The sequence below is a fragment of the Lichenostomus cassidix genome, chromosome 27, assembly GCF_008360975.1.
Source record: "Lichenostomus cassidix isolate B80296 chromosome 27, HeHo_3.0, whole genome shotgun sequence".
In the NCBI taxonomy this organism is placed as follows: domain Eukaryota; kingdom Metazoa; phylum Chordata; class Aves; order Passeriformes; family Meliphagidae; genus Lichenostomus; species Lichenostomus cassidix.
Genome location: NC_139507.1, coordinates 3,287,203 through 3,308,265, shown reverse-complemented (window position 1 = coordinate 3,308,265; position 21,063 = coordinate 3,287,203). Strand labels below are relative to the sequence as shown.

Genomic DNA, 21,063 nt, shown 5'->3' with positions numbered 1-21,063 from the left:
TCAGGGGCGGACAGGGACAGGCACCGGCTGCTCCAGGGACACGGGCTCGTAGCCAGGCAGTGCCGCCGGCCTTGGTGAGCCGAGCCGAGGCACCTGTGCAGGTGCCTGCTGGTGCCAGGGTGCACCGGGCATCTCCAGCCCCGCCCGGTGTTTTGGGAGGGTGTCAGGATGCAGGCGGCAGATGCCCAGGCACAGGAATTGCGACAGCCGCACGCCTCCCGCTCACGGCTTGGCTCTCTCCCAGTGTCTGCAGCCAGCGCTGCCCGGGGTCACGGCCCAGGCGTTCGCCGAGTCCCTGTTTGGTGGCTCCCGGGGCCGGCAGTGCCATCCGGGGCTGGCGCCAGTCGGATGCTCCGGTTACCGGAGCCGCGCGGCTGGCGCTGCTGGCGTTGTGCAAACACCCCTGGGACGAGGCTGGGGGTGGCCACAGCCCAGAAATCCGCTGGCACGGCAGATCGGCCACCGGACCAGGGCCGACGCCAGCGCTCCGGGAGCCCGGCTCCATGCCCCAGCCCTGTGCTGATGGCTACCAGGGCTGGCTGGGCTCGGGGGGGAAGCACGACCCCCTCAAAGCACCGTTTAGAGCCAAAGCCTTTTCCTGTCCTCATTACTAATTGCTGATCCTGACTAGCATCATGATAACCACAAGAGTCTGGCTCTGGGGGTCCCAGACCTGCCCTAGGGCCCCAGGGCTCGGGGCCACAGCCTGAACTGCCTGTGACCTTGGGGAGCTGCATCCCCTGGGTCCCTGCAGCACCACAGGGACAGCAGAGGCACTGGGATCCCCTGGGGACCTGCCCGGAACCCACCCTGCAGTGCTGGGTTCTGGCTAAGCACAGCTTGGGACAGAGGGACCAGGGGGACAAAGCTGCTCATGTCTCCTCTCAGAGTCCCATGTGCTCCCCCCACAGTGACCCTAATATGTGTTTTGGTCATTGCCAAGAGCTGCTGCAACTGGACCTGCTCCACTGCCTAGCTGGAGGAGAGGGACTGCCCTGGGTACATCTGATCAGCTGCTCCGTAGCAGAGCAAATGTCTGTTGCTGCCATCCCTGTGGTGCCTGTGGCAGGATAAATATTCTACTGCTTAATTGAAAATACCCCTGAGAGGGTTTGTTAACACTGGGGCCAAAATTAAATGAATGCAGAGGCACAAAGGGAGAACTAAGGTAGAGCACAGCGCAGTGGCTTCGGAGACACTTTCTGCTCCAAGCTACAGCATGAGCTGACCCTTCATCTGCTGCAGATCATGGCAGCACTGGCTTCCTCCAGGCCCTGCCAATTTACGTCATCTGAGAAGCCGGCCCAAATTCAGGCAAGTCATTTCCAAAAAACCCGATGTTTCACTGTCATGAAAATGTCACCATTTATTTCCCAGCTCTCTGCAGGGCTGGGAGGTTGAACCCGCCTGTAACCCCATGCTGCGTAAAAGGGCAGGAGAATTTCCCAGCACCAGGAGAAATGCACTGCTCTGTCATTCCTGCCTGTGGATGCTGCTTGCTCCTTGAGGGAAGCAGGTTTCTAGCAGGGCTTGGTGATTTTATACACTTTGATTTGCAAAGCTGCCTCTTTGTGCTGCTCAGGGAGTGATTCCTCCCCCTTGCCTGCCCCAGACCTCCCCTCCCGCAGCACTGGGAGGTCAGGGCTGAGTCCCCAGTGGTGGGAGCTCAGCTCAGCTCAGCTCAGCTCCATGACCTCTCTCAGCCCAGACACCCTGAGCACAAGGGACCCCCACGGCCAGTAGGAACCCCAGCCAGAGCATTGGGGTCCTTCAGAGCTGATGGTGCCAGGTGAGGGGCAGTAGTTCTGTATGGAGCACAGCTCCCATCCTGCCCAGGCAGCTCTTGTCCCTTCCTTTGGGCAGCCAGTGCCCCACGGAGAGATTTGGAGGAGCATCTCATTCCACCAGAGCTGAAAGTCTTTAGCTGAGGCTCCTGATGTGTGATGGTGCATAACAAAAAAGTCTAAATACGTGCTGTTGCCAAAATGCAACCCAGAAGCAGGAGAAGGGGAGCAGGAGAAGCTCAGCAGTGTGTGGGCAGCTGCCAGCCCTGAGCATCCTTGGGCTCTGTCCCTATGGGCTGGGCAGGAGCTGGCGGAGCAGGTCAATGACGAGTGACACTGGCTGCACGGTGTCATACTCTGCGAACAGGTGACAGAGGTTCTCCGAGTCTGTCTGGCTCTTGGCCACGAACCCAAAGATTCTTTGAGAAAGGAGAGAGGCTTAGTCAGTTTGCATCCAGGAATATGAAGGAATAGGCTGAAACCAGCCCCAGCCTCAAAGCCAAATCCCAGTTCCAGCAATTCCACCTTGGCCTGCTCCCCAATCACGTTTCCTTGGAAGCCAAGCAGCCGGGAGGAGCGTTTTTGGCAAGGCTTCTCCAGCTGTGAAAGGATTCTTGAGCACAAGGTAGAGCCAGATATAAACTCACTTCCTGAGCCCAGCACAAGTCCCTGGGAAGGCTGTGGGATTTGGATGGGGGGTTCTGCATGAGGGGATGTGGAGAACTGGGCTCAGCCAAACCTCTCATCCAAACCTACAGAGCAAACCCTCCCTAAAGCTTCACCCATCAGTCCCACGCCTCATCCTGCCACCATGGTAACTTCCACCACATCCTCTCCTCATTTTAAAGCTGATTCTTTGCTGCTCTGCAACTCAGCTTCTTCCCAAAGCAGCAGAATTCCCCCAGATTCCAACCCCCACTCCACGCGGGAGGTCCTTGCTCTTACCTGGAGGACTTGCAGTACTTCTGCCACCTGGGGGAAGAACAGAATTGGAGTTGCTCAAAGGCTGATGTTTAACTCATTCCATCAGCTGCAAAGCCAAGGGTTATGTTTAGATCCACCCCAGCACAGTGCGTCCAGGGCAGTTTTATGGGATTTGGGATTTGAAGTGGTGCAGAGGCACTGGGAACCACAGGGAAGGGAGCACAGTGGGTGACTCTGACAGGCATGGCCACCCAAAACTCACTTTCTGTTCTCAGGGTCCATCCCACAGAACCTGATGGCAGCCAAGGGGTAGTGTCGCCTGAAAAACACCCTGGAAGAAGAGAGGGAAGTGTTAGGAGAGGGAAGGGCCTGGGCAAGGACATGAGTTTGATAATCCAAGGCCTGGATTATGCTTGTGGGGGAACGAGGGCCTCAAGGCATCTCAAAATGCCAACCCTGGGTGCAGTTGGCTCCTGCATCCCACCCCTGCCATGCTGCCATGCGCAGCACTGTGTGCTGTAACACGGGGTCAAGTCCATCCCTGGACAAAAATGGGTTTGTCCAACCAGGGCAGCTTTTCCTGAGGCTGGGAGGTGAGGAGGGAGCTGCCTCTCCACGAGCCCCCCTTGGCCCACCCTGGGCTCTTACTTCCTCTGGACATCAGTCAGCGTGACGCCCTGTTCTGTCACCCTGAAGTGCACCAGGGTGGGTGTGGGCAGCGTCTCCAGCTCCAAGGTGCAGGAGATCCCTTTCAGGATGGCTGGGGCTCCCGTCAGCGTCTCCACATTCACCGAGTTGAGGTACAGGACGTTGCACACTGCAAGGACAGCACAGGGCTCGACTCAGCACGGATGTGACCACGGGCCAGGTCCAGGGCTGGGTCCCAGGGGTCATCCTGCAGATCCCTCACACGGACCCGGGTCAGGTTTGTTTTGACGAAAATTAAAAGATTTGGTGACTCAGAAATTCTTCGCTAATTTAGTTTGGTTTACTTTAATTCTTTGCACTAATTGTTGTAAAAGTCAAAGTATTTAATTTCCCGTTTCTAAATGTCACATTTGCTGGGGTTTTTTTTTCTGTTTGTTACATATTTCCTTTAATGAAAAGCAGAAATACCCCAAGCCAACGAAGGGCTGAAGGCCAACCTAAAACATGACACTTCAGGCTGATTGAGCTGTTTAAAGGGCTGTTCTGGGTCAAACTAAACTTTCCAGCTTGCCAACTGATTTTTCAGAATTTCCAGCAAAACAAAGCAGTTCCCAGCTCCCCAGCCTGCGTTGTGACCCATCCATGTGGTCTCCTGCCCTTCGCTCTTTGCTCTCACCTGGAGCCCACCCAGGCTGGGGTGCAGAGACCCTTCCTCATCCTGCTCTGCCATTCCCACACATCCCTCATAAGATCCCTCAGCAATTCAACCAGCCCCTGACTGCCCATCCCTCTCCTAAACTTCCAGCTGTTCAATCTTCATTGAAGCCCATCCAGGAGAGAGGCTTAAAAATCAGGAACTATTTAAAACTGTGGAATCTGGGGGTCTTTTATCAGCCTCATGACCTCAAGAACTGTGTTTTCAAGCATCTTAAGAGCCCAAAGTCTCCTTTCTTTAAAAATATCAGGTTCCCTTGCATCCCAGGGAAAAATCTGTAGAAATCCTGCTGGTATTTCCAGCATGGTGGGGAAGCTGGAGGGGGGATGTCACACTGGTCCCCACCACTGCACAAGGGTGACCTGCTGCTGTCATGGTGTGCCCAGGGCTCCAGCTCTTGCTAGCCAGGCTGTCCTCAGGGCCACCTCCTGTCCTCACCTGCAGTTTTCCTGGCCAGGGCCAGGGTGGATTCAGGAGCGCAGTCAGGGCTGTCCTCTCCATCAGCGAGATCTGCACAAAGGACAAGCAGGATGCCACAGGCTGGGCTGTGCTGGTCACCTCTTTGGCTGTTCCTTATCTCACAAGAGATAAGGCTCAGGACCACTCTAATTGCAGGGGTTTAGAGCAGTAATTAACTTAATTGTCCTCCATTTCCTTCTCCTGGCTCTGCTCACCTTTGATCTTCCTGCTTCCCTTGCCCTCTCCCCATCCCCAGCGGAAGGGAGTCACCCCTGTCCCGTGCCCAGGTCAACTCTGCAGGTCCCTGCTTCACCTGGAGCCAGGGGAGCAGCTCCTCACAGGCACCCGGGGGGCTCAGCCCCCTCCCCACTTCAGGACCACCCCCACCTCCCTAAAGGTGCTGCTCAGAGCATCCCTCCTGTCCCATCACTTACCTCGGGTGGGGATGCTGAGCTTGCAGGGCAGTGCCAGTGGGGTGATGGAGTGCTGGTAGACGAATGCAGAGAGGCTCCCTGCAACAAGAACCGTGAGTTGGGGGGGTGCTACTGCTTGAAACCCCCCACCCACATGTCTCAACCCCACAATAATGTCCCAGGGAGCTCTTGTTCCTTCTTTGGAGCCACTGCCATGGCCTCACTGTCAGGAAAGTGTGGGCAGGACCAGGGGCTGGGGGGTTCCTGTGCTGGTGGGTGCACAACACATTCACCCTCTCCTGTCTGGTGGTGTTTCCGGGGGTTTTGGAAACAGCTCCTGGGGCTGCCAGGGCTGCTGTGGGTGACAGCACCGTCCTTACCAAAATACAGCGTCTCGCTGGCACCTTTCAGGTGAACCCCTTTGGTGGAGGACTCGATGAGGAAGTGCCGGACGAGGTCACTGCTCTCCTCGCCTGCAAGAGGGACCAAAACCAGCATCAGGACCACCCCCAGCACCACTGTGTCACCCCTGCCCACCCCAGAGTCCTGTTGCTGGGCATCACTGGAGCTGTGCTGCTCTGCCATTCCCCTGTGAGAGGTGACATGGGCACCCACAGACTCACTGCCAGCATCTCCCACACACCAGAGTCCTGTGGCTTCTCATCTGGCGTTAGTTGGAGTAGTTTCAGTTAAACTCTTGAAGCAACCCCCCTGTTAGCCCCCCATACCTGTCTGGCCGGATGGAGAGCCAGGAACCTTCATGGCCAGTCCGAAGGAGCCCCGGTACGAGGTGCTGTCCCGCACGAGGAACGTGCCTGGCTCCTTGTCCTTCAGCAGCTGGATGGCTGTCAGAGCACAGGCAGGGGCTCAGCCAAGCACAACAGGTGGGACCTCCCCACACTGTGCCCTGGTGCTCTGCAGGGAGTCACTCCTTGGCAGCAGCAGGAAAAGCTCTGGAGCGTGTGCCAAGGACGCACACAACGCTTGTGTGGCACTGACTGCAGCATCCCTGCAGGGCCCTGGCTCGGTCCCAGAGGTCCCTGCAGTCCCCAGGACACTCAGCCCCAGCCCAGGCCATGCTGTGTGACAGCACAGAGGCAGGAGGAGCTTTGCTGGACTTGGAGGACACAGAGGGGCTGTGGCACTCAACCCTGAACCTGTGAGAAGGTCTCTCCACACCCATCAGCCCCCAGTAGGCTTTGAATTGCCCCCCACCAAGTCCCCACAGGGACACTGGAGAACTCCAGGGACAGGCTGGAACCCGAGGTGGGGTCACACCCGCAGAGCCTTCCCTGCCTCACCTCGGTCCCTGCTGATGCTTGGCTTGAACCAGTATTTCGATGTGTCCATCACGAACTTCATGGTGGGCTGCCCAGCCTTGAGGGGACCTGCAAGAGACCCCAGGGTGTAAAGGCCAGCAGGGACCTGAAGGACCTCTGCAAGTGACAGAGCCCAGCAAAGACATTTCTCTCTCAGGCTGGCCAGGGCTGGAGTTTTTTCAATCCTTTTGAATCCTTTCCTCCCCACTCCTCAGAATAGCTTGTTCTCCACGTAATTATCTCTCTTGGCAGGCTGTGATGTAGTGCAGAGAAGGTCACATGGAATCCCCTGGCAGTGCCAGCCTGCCCAGCCCTGCACAACCCACTGGACCATGGGATTTACACCAGGATCTGACCCACACACCCTCTTGCTATTCCCATAAGGATCCCAATTAAAGCCCTCTGCCCCGAGAGCTGCCTCTGCTCATCTCTTCCAGAGAACAATAGCCCCAGTGTTTGCCCTTGAATGAGGGACCTTGTGAACTCTGGTACCTTTTGGTATCCTCAGAGCAAATGGGAACCCCAACCCCTCCTCCTGACCCAGTCTGGGCCTGCAAACGAGCAGGACAGGACAGAATGATGTTTTTCATTCTCAGGTACTATAAATAGGTGCATCTGCACCTCCTTGAGGGAGCAGAGCATTCCTGCCTGTTGAGCCCATACCCCAGGACACCAGTGGGCAGAAGGCTGTGGCTAATCCAGGGTCACCAGCCATGACCTGGAGACCACCTGGACCACGGGGAGACAAGGAGCAAGGAGCTCCAGCAAGGACCTCTCATCCTTTGTGTCTATAATCCACAGCTAAACTAGAGGGGAAATGGGGTTTGCTCCCCTTTCCCAGCAGCTTTTGGGTCTGCAGCTCCTCCCCACCCTGCCCTGTGACTCACTGTCCGAGAGGCAGCTGAGCGCTGGCGCTGACACCGCGTTGTTCAGACCACCGAGCCTCGAGGCTGGGCTGCAGCCAGACGGGGGAAGCTGCATGGCAGAGCTGGGGGGAGCTTTGGCCAGCCGGGGGGATCCATCTCCTTGTTCCAGGCACCCATTCACCAGCAGCACCGGGATGTCTGCCGCGGAGGTGAGGATGGAGGGGGGACAGCTGCTGGCCTGACCCTTCTGGGCCAGGGAGGTGCTGGTGCTGGGGGAGCTGCCTGCCCTGGACTGGGGGGAGCTCTGGCCAAGAGCTTCCCTGGAGTGAGACACGATGCCAGAGGAAGGGGAGCAGGGGCTGCCCAGGGAGCTGCTGGGCGATGCACAGGCAGCAGCTGAAGCATCCGAGTCCTCATTGTGGAGCGAGTGGGTGCTGCTGCAAGAGGGACATAGAGCAGAGATCAGGGGGTGTTTGCACACAGAGCCCACCCCAGCGACTGCACCAGCCCTGCAGGGCATCATCTCCCAGCCCATGGGATGTGGGATTTGGGGTACTGCCCTGTGCCACTTCTGCCAGGCATGGGTGGCATTTACCTGCCCAGGATGTAGCTGGTGTCGGAGCCAGGGCTGGTGGAGAGCTGGGACACCCAGCTGCCTCGCTGCTGGGCCCTCAACACATGCATGGGCTTCAGCAGGTTGTCGATGCCTGGGGAGGTGCCAGGGGTCCCAGGGCTGTAGGAGATGGTGTCTGTGTGTCCTGCCAGGCACTGCTGGGGTGCGCTGGTGCTCTCAGATGCTTTACTGCAGCTCAGGGTGGCTGACCGGGGGCTTGAGGGTCCGGGTGGGCTTGAGAAAACCACGCTGTCACTGGTGCTGTATTTGCCTCCGAGTCCCCCTTTTTGGGGCAGGAAGCTGTTGGCCTGGGGGGACCTGGAGAAGGGGGTGCCTGACGGGCTGGGGGAGCCCTGTGGCAGGTCAGGCCCCGTGGCTCTGCCCGGAGTCAGCTCTATGTACTTGATGTCTGCAAGGAGAGAGAGGAGGTCGTGAAGGATCTGGTGACCAAGCTGGGTTCCTCAGCAAAGCTCCCTGGGAAACGTGTCTGTTCTTCCTGCTATGAATCTTGGCTCTCCCTCTGCAGGGCTGGGGGTCCAGCCCTACCCTTTGTTGAGACCCTGTGAGGGCTGACTCCTCACAGATCCCAAAGTGCAGCGACCGCCCCGGTGCTGGCAGGCTCCCAGGAAGGGGGTTATGTGCGGTCATGTCTGGCTGCTCAGACCCCCCTCGCCAGCATTACCCAGCCAGGACCTGCCGAGACCTGCAGCCAGAGGTGGGTGTTCCCTCCAGCAGCAGCTCTGTTTGTACCTGACTCAAGAGAAAAACATCTGCCTGCTCCCCCCGGGATGACGTCAGGTTCAGAAGGTGGCCCTGCACACCCTGGGAGGGGACTGGGCAGGGGAGCAGGGGGATGTCACCTGACCCCAGGTACTGCTGGACTTCCATCCACACTATGGCAGCAGGGTGCGAGGCAGAGGAAATCCACGTGGGACAGGGGCAGTTAAAATACTTGTGGTGTCCACTACAGGACCTGCCATGCTGGCAGCAAGCACAGACCCAGGCAGGGGCTGGCTGATCCCTCCTCCCACCCTGCACAAATCTCTCTAGAGAATTTTTTCTGTGCCTGTGTCCTGCTGTGGGATTCTTTCTGCCTTTCCATTTGTGCTCAGAGCCAGGCACTTCCAGCCCCTCCAGTTGCCTTTGGTGACAGGACAACACACCTGACTGAGTGTCTCTTGTTCAAGACCCTCAGTGGAACCTCATGGCCAGGACCAGGGGTGCCTGGTGCACGTCAACAGTGCTTCCTTGGACAAAGCCAGCATTTCTGGCTGTACTGGAAGAGGTCTTTTAGCAACTCAGACACTCAGACTCGATTTAAAGGCTTGCAGCAATGGCAGAGTCATCCCATCCCAGGGAAGCTGCTCCCGTGGTTAATCACTCCAGTGCCAGAGGTGTGCACCTCCCTTCCAGTCTGGACTTGCCCAGCTCTGCTTTCATCGCCTGGTTCTTGCCCTGTCATGGAGTTCAGGAAAGTTCCCCTTCTCAAAGGTGTTTCTCGGAGAGGGAAAAACCTTTTCGCTGCAGCAAAGACAAACTGCTCTGACAGCCCTGAACTCCCTGGCCAGGGTGTGACAAGCTCTGATGGACCTGCTGGCCCTGGCTACTGCAAGGAACAACCAGAACTCTGGGGCACGGAGCTGGATGAGCAGGAAAAGCACAGGTCTGTACAAAAGTTACTCCCTGAGCCCTTTCTCCATGCCAATCCCAGCACAGGATTGGATAAACACAGCCAGCCATGAGCACCAAGGAGGTGCTGGGTGAGTCAGGGAGGCTGGTCTGAGGTGGGGACACAGCTGGATCATGGCAGGACAGAGCCAGAGCCTTGCCCCTCCACAGCCTTGCTGCCAGCAGCAGCTCCTCCAGTGCCCAGCCTTGGAGCAGCTCTGCAGCCATGTGTCCTGGTATCAGTGCACAAAGCCCTGCAGAGAGCTCCTGGCCAGGTGCTTTTTGTCCATGCCTCCTCAAAAGGAGAAAGAAATGGGGATTTTAATTGTCCTTTAAGGAACTGACAGGCGTCTGTGCACCAGGCTCATGAGGCCTTTTACCTCCTACTTCTCTGCCTTTGCTCCTCTTATCACCTGTGGTTAAACCTCAAATATTTGCTCAAGACCTTGGCAAGTTTTCCAGCCTCAAGGAGTGGCAAAAGTGCCGCAAACACGGCGCCCAGATGTCACGCAAGCCGAGGGCTAAGATCTGCTTTCTCCTCTCCTCTAGATCGAGCTCCAGAGACAACAGTGACTCTCATGAACATGTCTCCTATTGCTGCACCATTTCATAGAAACACAGAATATGCTGAGTTGGAAGGGACCCATCAGGATGGAGTGCCATGTTTAAAGCTTCCTCACGGTCTCCACTAGACAAGAACAAGCCCTTCTGCCTCTCTGGGCACCATCAGTCCCTGCCACCCTCACATCAGGGCTCAGGTTGCAAGGCTGGAGCAGGAGAAGGTGGGTGAATGGGGATGCCTCACTGTGGGAGGAAGCTTGTGTAAAAACCAAGTGCTGTTAGAAGAAAATGAAAGCTGAAGTGAGGCTTTTCCCTCTGAATTCGTGGCCAGCTTTCCATATGTTCAGTTCCTCACTTGGAACCAGATTCTCCAAACCACTAGCACATTACCTGTGGAGCTGCCCAAGACTCCATTCCCCGAGCAATGCCTGAAGTGGGGCAGTGGAATGGGTCAAGGACTGAGAAGTCAGAGCTGAATCTGCACTTTGTCACAGTTCTTTATCTGCAAGGCCACCCTGCCCATCCCGGCAGGAAGCAGGGACACTGTCTGCTCTGGAATTACCCTGCTGCAGTGCCAGGACCCTTACACCCACCTCATCCTGCTCCAGCCCTGCCATCCTTGTGTTTGCACAAGGGCTCAGGGAGAACTGAATTTTTTTCTTGCCTTTAACACCCACACATTTGACCTTCATGTGGAAAGAGGCCTGGGGACAGATTGTCAAGGTATTGCCATGTGTAAAGAGTGGGATGGGCAGTAAGGCTTTCGGGAAGCAGTGAGCCTAGAGGCAGCTGAACCACGCTAGATCCATCCCGTCAGCAGTTTCAGCTCCCTGTGTGCTGGGGCTGCCCCATGCACAGGGTGTTGAACACCTAAAATGAGCAGAAGAGCCCCGGCAGGAATATTTGTATCAGGAGCAGCTCACAGATCAGACCATGGATTTCGGGGATGACAGGGAAGAGTTGCACAAGGGTTCACATAAGGAACTCGTGAGCAGAGACAGGGCTGGTATGTGCTGCTGGTGCCTTGCCTATGCCAGGTATGCTGCCCGAGGAGTGCACAAGCCCTGGAAAAAGAATTTCCCTGGCACAAGAATTGGGAACACTTAAATGGGATGGTTGTGTAACACTCGATACCTTAGCCCAGGGCTCTGGAAATCTGGCTGCAAATCCATGTGCTCCCACAGGTCAAGTGTGACCCTGGGAAAGGCTCTGCTGCCCTTGAGGGGAGCTGAGTCCTCACAGGGTACCCAGAGCCCAGGGCCAGTCACTGATGGTGACAACTGGGATTAGAAGTTTTTCCAAGAACTGCAAGTCCCATTTGTAATGAGAATTGTTTTCTCCAAACACAAGGAAAGAAACATCAGGTAGAACTAAAGGCTGTTTACCCTGTTCCCTTCTGGATCCCTTTGAGCTGGCTGGACATGAGACGTGTCAACAGTGATCAGACCAGGGCTATGCAAGCACTGGTGTTAGAGCTTGGATACACAGCCTGTCCTGCTCCTTGATATGGAGCCCCAATGCCAGGAAACATTCCCCCACACTGGTCCTACTGGGGACAGTGGGGAATGTCCCTGATGCCCATTTCCAGCTTGCCCAGGAGCACAGGACCTTGTTCTGCCCATGGGAACAGGTGTGTGCCCAACCCTCTGCCCCAGGCTCAGGGTTTCCAGCAGATTGGAGCTTCTCCAGCTCCACAGCCCGAGTGCTGCCTTTGCCTCACCTATTGCCTCCGGGTCCTGCTTCTTGGTGGCTGCAGTGTCACCCTGAGCAGCAGGCTGGGCTGCGTCCTTCACCGGCCTGCACGGCAGCGGCTGGAAGGTCGGATCTATTTCTAGGATCATCTGGTTGAGAGTCTCTATGGTTATGTCCAGGGAGGGAGACATGGGCTGAGCGTCAGGATCCATGCTGGTGTTCTCCTCCTCCTTTGGCTGCCACTGAGCAGGGGGTCTCTCCAAGGAGGAATCCTGCTGCACCTTCCCCTGTGTGTGAGCTGCCACATGCTCCGACACGGGCTGGGCTCCGTACACTCTCCCACCAGGAAGCAGGAGAGCCTTGGGATGCACCATGGAGTGGGAATCAGTCCAGGCTTCTGTGGAGTAGTAGACATACTTGCCTGGCAGCGTGGAGCAGCCCGGATAGCCCGGCGGGTGCAGGCTCTTGCTTTCCTCCGGTGAGGAAATACACACAGTCTGTCCAACACGCAGCACGTGGGATTCTATGACCTGGGACATGGTTTGGTTTTCCGGTTTCACAGCTTAGAGGCCAAGGGAAACCTCCTCCTTCTCCTCCTCCTCGCCTCCTTCCTCCACCAGGGAATTCAGACCCCGTCTTCAATCCAGTCTCCAGCGGAATAAGAATCTGAGGAATGCAGAGAGGAGCGGTTACACAGGCATGCCCCGGGCAGGAGCAGACTTCAGCGGAAAAGTCTATAAAAACGGGGATTTGGAGTGAAAGCTGGAATTCAGCTTGTATGAAAACAAGTCACCCTGTCCTGCTTTTCCACCCCCTCCAGCCTCTGCTCCCTGTGCCACAGCGTAGCCGGGCAAGCACATGAAAGACTCACTGGCAGCAGCTTTTCAGGATTCAAAGGCCTAAAATGGAATCCTGCTTTTATTTGCTAATTTTCTGGATTAAGAATGAAATGAAGTCTCACTCTAACAGCCTTCCCGTGGGACCCTGACCACCAGGAGCCATCCAAGTGCAGCCAGCAAGCCTGGAGCCCTGTGGGGCAGAAAGCTGGAGCTGCCTGCCAGGGCAGCGTCCTGCAAGTGGGTGTACAGCTAATCCAGGATTTTATTTTCCTGGTACAACGTGAGTCTGGAAGCCTGCGGACGTGGCTGCTGCCTCAGTCATGGCGCTGCTCAAGGAATCTGACTACTGATACGTTTTGAATACTCCCTGGCTTTGCTTTAGGTGGAAAGTATTCTTTCATTCCCCATCATAAAGCCTTATGGAATGAGGTTTGCTTCTCTCAGGGGTCTAGGAAAAAGGGTCTTGGGATGCTATTTGGAGGTGGGGAAGTTGTCCTGCTGCATCAGCAATCAAATGGGGTTCCTCCAGCTGCTGCTCCCCTCCTGCTTGGTGGGAGCTGTCTCTCAACAATGTGCTGGCACCAAACACAGAAGGACCTTCACTCCTTTGGCTTGGGATGAAGACAATATCCCCATCCCCCTCTGTACCTGCTGTGTCAGCCAAGCCCAGTGTCTCCATGCTGGGGACATCCAAGCCCAGCACGTTCCCTGTGTTGGCACCACATCATCCTCTCTGCTCCCTGGGGAGTGCAGCACTGGTGGGGGCCACGGGGTATCCAGAGATCCAGAGCCAAAGGTTTGCTGGCAGGAGTTAATCCCACAGCTCAGGGCTCCCCATCCATATCCTGTGCGGATTTGATGTGTGACACTCACAAACACAGGGGTACACTTCATAAAATATTTGTCCTGTCCTGCACCAGTCTCCAATGACGGACTTATTTGCTCGCTTATCCTGGGCTGATTAACGATGGAGTCACAGGATTAGGAACGAGACACGTTGCTCCAAGGCAGCCAGTCCCTCGGCCCCGTGGGCATGGGCAGGAGCAGGGCTGGTGCCCTGCGTCACTGTCTGTAATCGGTGACTCATTGCTCAGCCAGGTGTTGAGAGCAGGTACAGAGGGTGGCCCTGGATGAGTTATATAACCCTGGAGAAGCCCCACATCTTGCTAGAGAGACACCTGGAATACCCCGGGCTCATGAAGAGTAGGGAGTTAGAAGCAAAACATCACTGCTGTCTGCTCCCAGCCCCGGGCGAGTCACAGCAGGTAAAGCCCTCTCCAGGGCTTCTGAGAGCATGGAGGGCTGCAGGAGTGAATAAATACCTCAACCCCATTTACCTTCCTGCCAGCTCAGCCCCAGCAGTGTCTCCTGAGCCTCTGAGGTTTTATTTGCAGGGCTGGCATAGGAGTGGCTCAGGAGCAGGGATGTGCTCCTGGATTAGACAGGTCCAAGGCACCTCTGAATTGCAGCTAATTAATCCTAGAGATGGGAACCTCTGGGAATTTGGGGCTATGCTGGTGGAGCGAGTTCTGCTCCAGCTCCTAGGGGAGAAGGACTGAGTCTGGAGCAGGTTATCCCCATGGAGAACCAGCTGTGAAGGGATCTGTCAGACACTGGGGTACAGGTGGTGAGGTCCCTCCCATGACTGCAGCAATGCCACAGCCCATGGTGCCCTCTCTGCTGGCCGTGCCATGGCCAGCACCAGCATGTGGCTCTTCCTTGGCATTTCTGGACCCAAACCCCAAGGTGAAGTGGAGACAGGAGCAGGTTGGGAGCCAGCCTCCACTTCCCACAGCAGCTGGGCTGGCCATGCTCTGCCCACAGAGCACGTGTCACCTCCAGCTGGGTCACAGCACGGCCCTGTCAGGGGGTGGCCAGAGCCCAGGCAAGCAGATGCCCACCTTGGGAAACCACCCAAGGTCTCCTGCCTTGGGGCATCGTGTGCCACAGCACCGCCAGCTCTGCGTGAGAAGTGCAGTGTGGTACGAGGCTCAGAGGGAGCGTTTGTTAAATATAAAAAGAAGAGTCATTCCAGGTCAAAAACACAAGCGAGATGGAGTGAAAATTGGATTCTCCCCTGGGGAGAAGAACTGCCTGGCTCCAGTCAGCATCCGCAAGACAAGGCTGGTTTTAATTTAAGTAGGTACAGAAATAACGTGCAGGATGCATGAACCAGGGCTGTCGGGGCTTCCAGGAGCATGCACGCAACAGCTTCCCTCCTTTCTTGTACTCCTGCCCCGAGTTTTTGATCTTTCTCATGTGTGAAGCTGCCAGAATTAGCCTCCAAACCTCATTTCTCCTCCCTTCCCTTCTCTGGGTTGAAGTGAGAGGTCTCCCAGGCTCCTCACAGGAATTTTGAGCCTCGGCTGTGGGCTCTTCTGCTTGGAGGAGCAGGGTGGAGGTGAAGGAGGGGAATCACAGGGTGGCTGCTGGCCGCCAGAGTGGGACAAGCAAATGCTGCCCACAGACACCAGGACATCCCAAGAGCCACTGGGAATGGCAGTGTCCCCGTGCTCAGACCCAGCAAGGGCTGGGCAGGGTCTGGCTGTGCCCCCCGGGAAGGGAAGAAAGGCCAGGCATGGGCACAGGTAAGAACCTGCATCACACACATCCACACCGTGCCAGGAGTGATGCCTTGGGCTCTGTGGCAGCAGCAGAACGAGCTCTGTGACAGAATCAGGGCAACCTTGGCAGAGGGAACCCCAGTACTGCAGCTGTGCCTGGCCAGGCTGGTTCAGCCAGGGCTGGGGGATCTACTGGCTGTATGGAAATTCCGAGGAAGGAGCTCTGTTGTCTCAGCTAAGTCAAGGATAGCAGAGAAGGAGATGGAAATAAGCTGACACAAACACACCCAGACTGGAAATTACAGAGTTTCTGCTACCGGAATCAGACTGTGGAACACAACTCTCCCTAAGCTGAAGGGGACAAGTCACAGATTTCAGATGCAGATGACACTCTTAGAAATGCCCTCAGTGAGGGAGCTGCCTGTTGTAGCAAGAGACCCAGCTTGTGGGGCAGGAGCTTCAGTTCAGCCCAGTAACCCCATTTCTCCTGCTCCAGCCCAGCTTGGCAGGCAGACCCCGGCAGGAAAATGAGCTGGGCTCGGGGTGTCAGCACTGGGACTGGAGCACCCACATGGGGCAGGAGGTGGTGTGCCAGGTTTGGAGGGCTGCAGGGCGCTGCTGGGCGCGGCTCGGAGAAGCAGGGTGCCCCAGGGCCAGGGCTGTGCCGGCACACCCGGCTGTTCGATAACCGCCCGCCCTTCCCAAACCCTTCGGGCACTGCGCAACCCCGCGACACCGCATCGGCCGAGCCCGGGGATCCACACAGAGCAAAGTCCCTCCTGCTCAGCCTGCGGGAGCTCGGGGAGCCCGGTGGGACCCCCTGGCACCAGCTCGGGCAGGGTACGGGCGGAGCTGGCAGCGCTGCCCCGCAGCATCGGCGGCAGCTGCGCTCTGGGTGTCCCAGCGCGGTTATTCCGAGCTCAGACATACGAGCCGCGACACAGCCTCTCTCCCCGTCTGCGCAGACCCCAAAACAGCTCCGCCAGCTGCCAAGTCTGGTTGTTTTTCCTTGCAACGTGAGCCCTGGGAGCCTCCCGATGACAAGCCTGTTACACATCCCCTCGCCAGGAAGGGCAGAGGGAACTGCTGGGACACCCAGGATTTCCAGAGCTCATTACAGGCAGTTTAATCGCTGCGAGGGCTGCGGGCGGCTTGCCTGGATTAGAGGGGCGTGCTGAGGGGGTTGAGGGAAGAAGTTCCCATGGTTATGCGGTGTTTTCCCTGCAGAGCAGGGAGAGCCACGGTATCACATGGCAGATATTATTATATCCTCAGCTCCGCGGGGTTCCAGCACCTGGGGCATGGGGCAGCTGGTGCCCGAGGAGGAGCTGCCCTCCCAGGCCGGGGGAGAAGGGGTGTCTGTCAGAGCCTCCTCCCTCGCTCAGACATGAGCAATTAGGGATCTCAGCGGCAAGAAGAAGCGTTTGTGAAATCCCAGACAGCATCTTGGTATCTGACCAGCCCCTGGAGCAGCCTCCACATGACCAGAGCAGGATGTTTTGGTGGGGCAGCGAGAAACCCTTCAGTGCAACCCCAGAGCATCCACAGCAGGAGGCATCCACCCCCAGCCACAGCCCTGAGGACCCCCACAATGTGTTGCTTGTTTAGCAACATTTCAGACTTCTGGAAGGGTCTCCAGGGTTTTGGAGGAGGCGGGTTATTAAGAATGTTGAAATCACTGCTCCAGCAGCTCCCCCTCCCACTGCCTTACACCCTTTTCCTCTCCTGGGGCAGTTCTTTCCCCGCTGGCAAGAGCTTCTCTGGGTACAAGATCAGCACAGATCCTAGTCCCTGTGTCTAAGAGAGGTCCCAGCACAGCCAGAAGTTTCCCTTCCCCTCTTTGTGGGTGAGCAGTTGACATGGGAGGCTCAGGGACAACAGTGTCTTTAGAACAGAGTGTCTGTCTAAAAATAGGCTAAATTAGCAAATCCTAAGAATGTTTGAGATGAGTTGCAGGAACAGACACACTAACAAGCTCCTCAGAGCACCAGCCAGGATGTTTCTTCTCTGAGACCATGGGAACATCTCCCTCCAGCCCTTGTGGGACTCACTAGGCAGCATTAGACATAGGAAGCTGCAGCATAAGAGGCTCTTTCCCTGCATTTCAGGGGTGCCAAGGGGAGGTAGAGGGTGGGAGCTGCTGCACAGGGGGCTCTGCACCCTGCAGGTGTTTCAGAAGGGCTCTGCACATCTGTGCTCTCCTGCACATATCCCCTGCAGTGCACAGTGCTGCATCCAGGCCTTGAAAACTCGTGAAGCAGCAGAACATGCTTCAGGCTCTTCCAACCAGTAGAGGTGGGACTAGATTCTCTTCCTCCCCTCCTCAAACTCCATCTCTCTCACAAAACATCCACCCACACCAGCAGCAGATCTGAGTGCTCCCACCTGGAGCCCTGGCTGCTGTGCCATCCTCTCGATGCTCCCTCTCCTCTGACACAAGGATGGAGGCCCAGAACCTGCGTTTGGTTTCACAGCATTTTTGCTGCTGACCCCATTCCCAGTGCTTTGACCTCCCTGGCTGTCTGTGGCTTAAGTTACAATGGTACCACAACACTCTGAGTAACTCAGGGCTCCACAGAAACCTCTGCCTCAGCCACTGACACTTCTGTTCCCACGTGGCACTTTTATTGCCTTGAACTCTCCACAATTCCCACACCACAACCTCCCGCAGGGAGGCAGGAGACACGGAGCAGACACTGGAACACGCATCGGAACACACAATCCCAGCCGCGTCACCTCAGCTGAGCTCGCTTGAGGCAGTGAAGGAAAAACGCACTTGGACACATGCACAGACAACAAACACCACTGGAAATCTTAAATAGGCTTCAAAAGGGTAAGAAAGGTAATTGCTCATGTCATAAACCCCATGGACTCTTGAGAAAACCTCAAAACCTTAGCCGGAGCAATATGCGTAATTCCACACCATTGCTCCCAGCATTATCCAGCAGCCTTCCCCACCCTGGATCAGCACTGCTCGCTCTCTGTCCACCGGCAGCACTGCTGGGGCAGGAGCAACCACATCTTGGCTTATTTGAGATCCCTGCAGCAGATTCCTCCCAAAGCACAAGAATAACCCCCAGCTAAATGCAAAGGAGCAGCAGGAGGAGCGACGGAAGGGAAGAACTGATACGAACTGCACGCAGCATTAGCATGAGAACTGAAAGAAAGAAAGGGCTTGGAAGAGGCATGGCAAAGGCAGAGAGGGCTCTGGGAATCAGCACTCGGAGGTACCTGGGCTGCAGCGGCTCGTCCCCACTCCTGCGCGCGGCTCCGCTGCAGCACCTCCAGCACCTGGAGCTCATAAACCACAAAGGGTGGGTCTGTGCAAGGACCGGGTCCTCTGGGAGCTTGGATTTAACGGGAGCCCGGTCCCTCCCACCTGGGCCGAGCTTCGCCGCCCCTCCGTGCCCTGCAGGTGTGGTGCAACAGGGAAGACCCAGGCGCCAGGCTCGGGGTAGGAGCTGGGGCAGAGCAGGGCTGGCGAGGGGCCAGGCTGCACCCTGCACGGCAGGGCTGGAGGCAAATAGTACTCTGGAGGCACAGAGCTGCCAGCTGTCGGCTAGGGATGGCTTTCAGCTGGAGCAGAGCAAGGTAACGTTGCTGTGCTTTGCAGGTGAGGAGTTGGTGCCACAGCTGCCAAGGACTATCTCTGTCCCTGCATCCCCCAGCCCAGCTCTCAGCCACAGCACTGTCAGTGGGGCAGGACTGATGGGGACTGTGCTTCAGCCTCTCCAAACCTCAGCTGTCCGCTGTAACAATAAATGAGGAGGGAACAACTAGCACAGACTCTCCTCCAGCTGTAACATCAGAGGTGAGTTCCTCCTGCTCCTTTCCAGAGGTACCAGCTGCTCCCGAGTGCTGCAGACGCCACAGACCCTTTGCTGGGAGGAGCAGTAGACGAGGTGTCTGCCTGGGCTGTGTCCCTACCTCGTGGCAAAGGTGCTGCCTCGAGGAGGGAGATTGGTTCAAAGGGAAACACATTATCATCAGTCTGGTTAAAGGTAATCTCTCGCCTTCCAAGGGTTTGTCCACGCCATCATCACTTGACTGTTATCCCTGCTATATTACAGGGACAAGATTGAAAAATATTTTGAAAGGTAACCATGTCTCTTAACACATGTCAGCAATGTCCAGCCCAGAGCAGACTGGCCTGACTGCTGCACTCAGCACTCCCATGTCGGGAGCAGGGGATAATAAATAACCCCCAAGCATCCTTCTGGATTGCTGTACATTTGGGCTGAAGGGTTTCTTCCAGTGTCAGTGGGCACAGAGCCATGGAGCAACCTTTAAAACTATGTCTCTGAAATATCCTTTTTCAAGGAAACTGCCTATTCTGCTGCCCATAAATGCCTTGGGCTCGCTGCAGTGTTGCCACACTGTGAAAGGACACTTTGAAATGCCTGATTTTATCAGGAAATAGGCCATATAAACTCCCTGCCTTAAATTCCTTCATCTCACTTTACAATCTTTCCAACGTTTCATTTATTATCAGGCATTGTTTTTTCCTGTCCTTACATCCCTGGGCAAACATTCTGACACTGCCAGCACAGCCTCTTTCCATCTGCAATAGTTGTGGGATTGCAGTGGGAGTGATTTCCCGGCAGCTTTCCTTTTCCTGGCTGGTAAAATTCACCTGGATGAGGTCCTTGACAGATGGAATTTCTAACCTGGAGGATGTTCAGCGTCACACACACATCAGTGTGACTCCAGCTGGAGGGAGACAATGGAGAGTAACATTTGGGGAACCACGACCTGTGTTGGGTCCCTCAAACTGAGCATCTTCTCTCTCCTGGGGTGCTTGGGTGGTTATAAAGGCCAGGGAAACACCAGGGCTGGGGGGAGAGGAAGGTTTTGGCAGCAGAAACAAGGTGGTTCCGTGTTATGGTGCTGTTGTTTGCAGCTCTGAGCACACACAGGCTTTGACTCTGTTCACAGCCCTTGGAAGCTCAGCAGGATAAAATGTGTTCAGGGCTAAGCACCTCCTTTGGAAAAAAGCACCCCGAAGTGACCCTGTGCTGGGCCACCCCATCCCAGTGCCCAGCTCCAGCCAGCACCTGGCTCACAGAGGTGGGATTGGATGGAACTCACCTGTGGAGCCAGAGTGGCCTCCCCAAAGGAAGGTGCTGTCACCTTCCACTGTCACCTCCACTGTCACCTCCACTGTCACTCCACTGACATCAACATGCTCAGCAACCCAGAAATCAGTGCAAAGCTGTTTGCTGTGTGTTCACATCCCATGCTGGCCCCAGGCTGAAGAGGCCTCTGTGTCCTGGAGTGATGCAATTCTCTGTCAAGGAAGTGGGATGTTACTGCTATTGGCATTTAGGAAGCCAAATTGCAATTCTTGTGCTGTTCTAACGTTGCTTTTCTGTCTTTTCTCTCTGCTTTTCCATCTGTGTTGTGCAAGGCATGAGGAGATGGCCTGGGGGAGCAGCTGCTGTAGAAAATGGCTTGTTTGCAGCAGGGCTGTCAAACTCCTCCCCAGTGATGAAGCAAATGCAGAGATATTGCAAGACCCCTCCGAAAAAACCCATAATTTACCTCTGGCTTTGACGTTGTTGGTTCTGCAGTGATGCCAAGTTCAGTGAATCTTTGGCCAAGCTGTTACATTTTCTTTGTTTTCTCTGTATCCAGAGAAGGTCGGCAGGGAAAAATTAATGGGGTGCAGGGAGAGTTGTCCACACAACAGGGTGTTCTGCCCTGTCTCTGAATCTGTGTCACACAGGTGTAAAAATCTTGCATCAGGGCTCTGTTACCCCAATTAGAACCTGGGTTACACTGAATTTACTGCAGAGGTTTTGGATTGAAGCAGCAATGTCTGTGAGAACCACACTCCAGTTACCTGTGCAGGTGAACTTCCCCTGCAGTGAAAATCCCACCAGGAACAAGCCTCTGCATCATCCTGGATTTTCCCACCCTGAAGGCCCTAAACATTATTAACAAACAACATATCCCTTAGCTGTGTAAATGTTGGTGATAGAGATGTGCAGGTGGGCAA

At 55.9% G+C, this 21,063-nt stretch overlaps 1 protein-coding gene across 2 annotated transcripts; it reads right to left on the bottom strand.

The window, feature by feature from the left end:
* Positions 1-1,340: 1,340 nt before the first annotated feature.
* On the bottom strand, positions 1,341-18,409 carry TNS4 (tensin 4). 2 transcript variants are annotated; one of them, XM_085083604.1, is made up of 13 exons: positions 18,297-18,409; positions 11,691-12,328; positions 7,724-8,150; positions 7,150-7,565; positions 6,245-6,331; positions 5,672-5,788; positions 5,324-5,416; positions 4,965-5,042; positions 4,510-4,581; positions 3,357-3,525; positions 2,971-3,039; positions 2,730-2,756; positions 1,341-2,203 (listed from the first exon to the last, which is right to left on the bottom strand). In XM_085083604.1, the coding sequence occupies exons 2-13, from the start codon at positions 12,199-12,201 to the stop codon at positions 2,074-2,076; spliced, it is 2,196 nt and encodes a 731-aa protein (XP_084939730.1). In that variant the 5' UTR covers positions 12,202-12,328; positions 18,297-18,409; the 3' UTR covers positions 1,341-2,073. The 2 variants fall into 2 exon arrangements, with proteins under 2 accessions (XP_084939730.1, XP_084939731.1); XM_085083605.1 differs by having other exon boundaries at positions 7,150-7,562.
* Positions 18,410-21,063: the final 2,654 nt, after the last annotated feature.

Bases quoted from the DNA above. Each gene is read 5' to 3' on its own strand.
- TNS4 (XM_085083604.1), bottom strand. From the start codon at position 12,201: ATGTCCCAGGTCATAGAATCCCACGTGCTGCGTGTTGGACAGACTGTG. The intron at 8,151-11,690 runs GTGAGGCAAAGG...CTCTCCTTGCAG, and splicing joins GCAGGACCCGGAGGCAATAG to ACATCAAGTACATAGAGCTG. The intron at 6,332-7,149 runs GTGAGTCACAGG...GGTCTCTTGCAG, and splicing joins GCTCAGCTGCCTCTCGGACA to GTCCCCTCAAGGCTGGGCAG.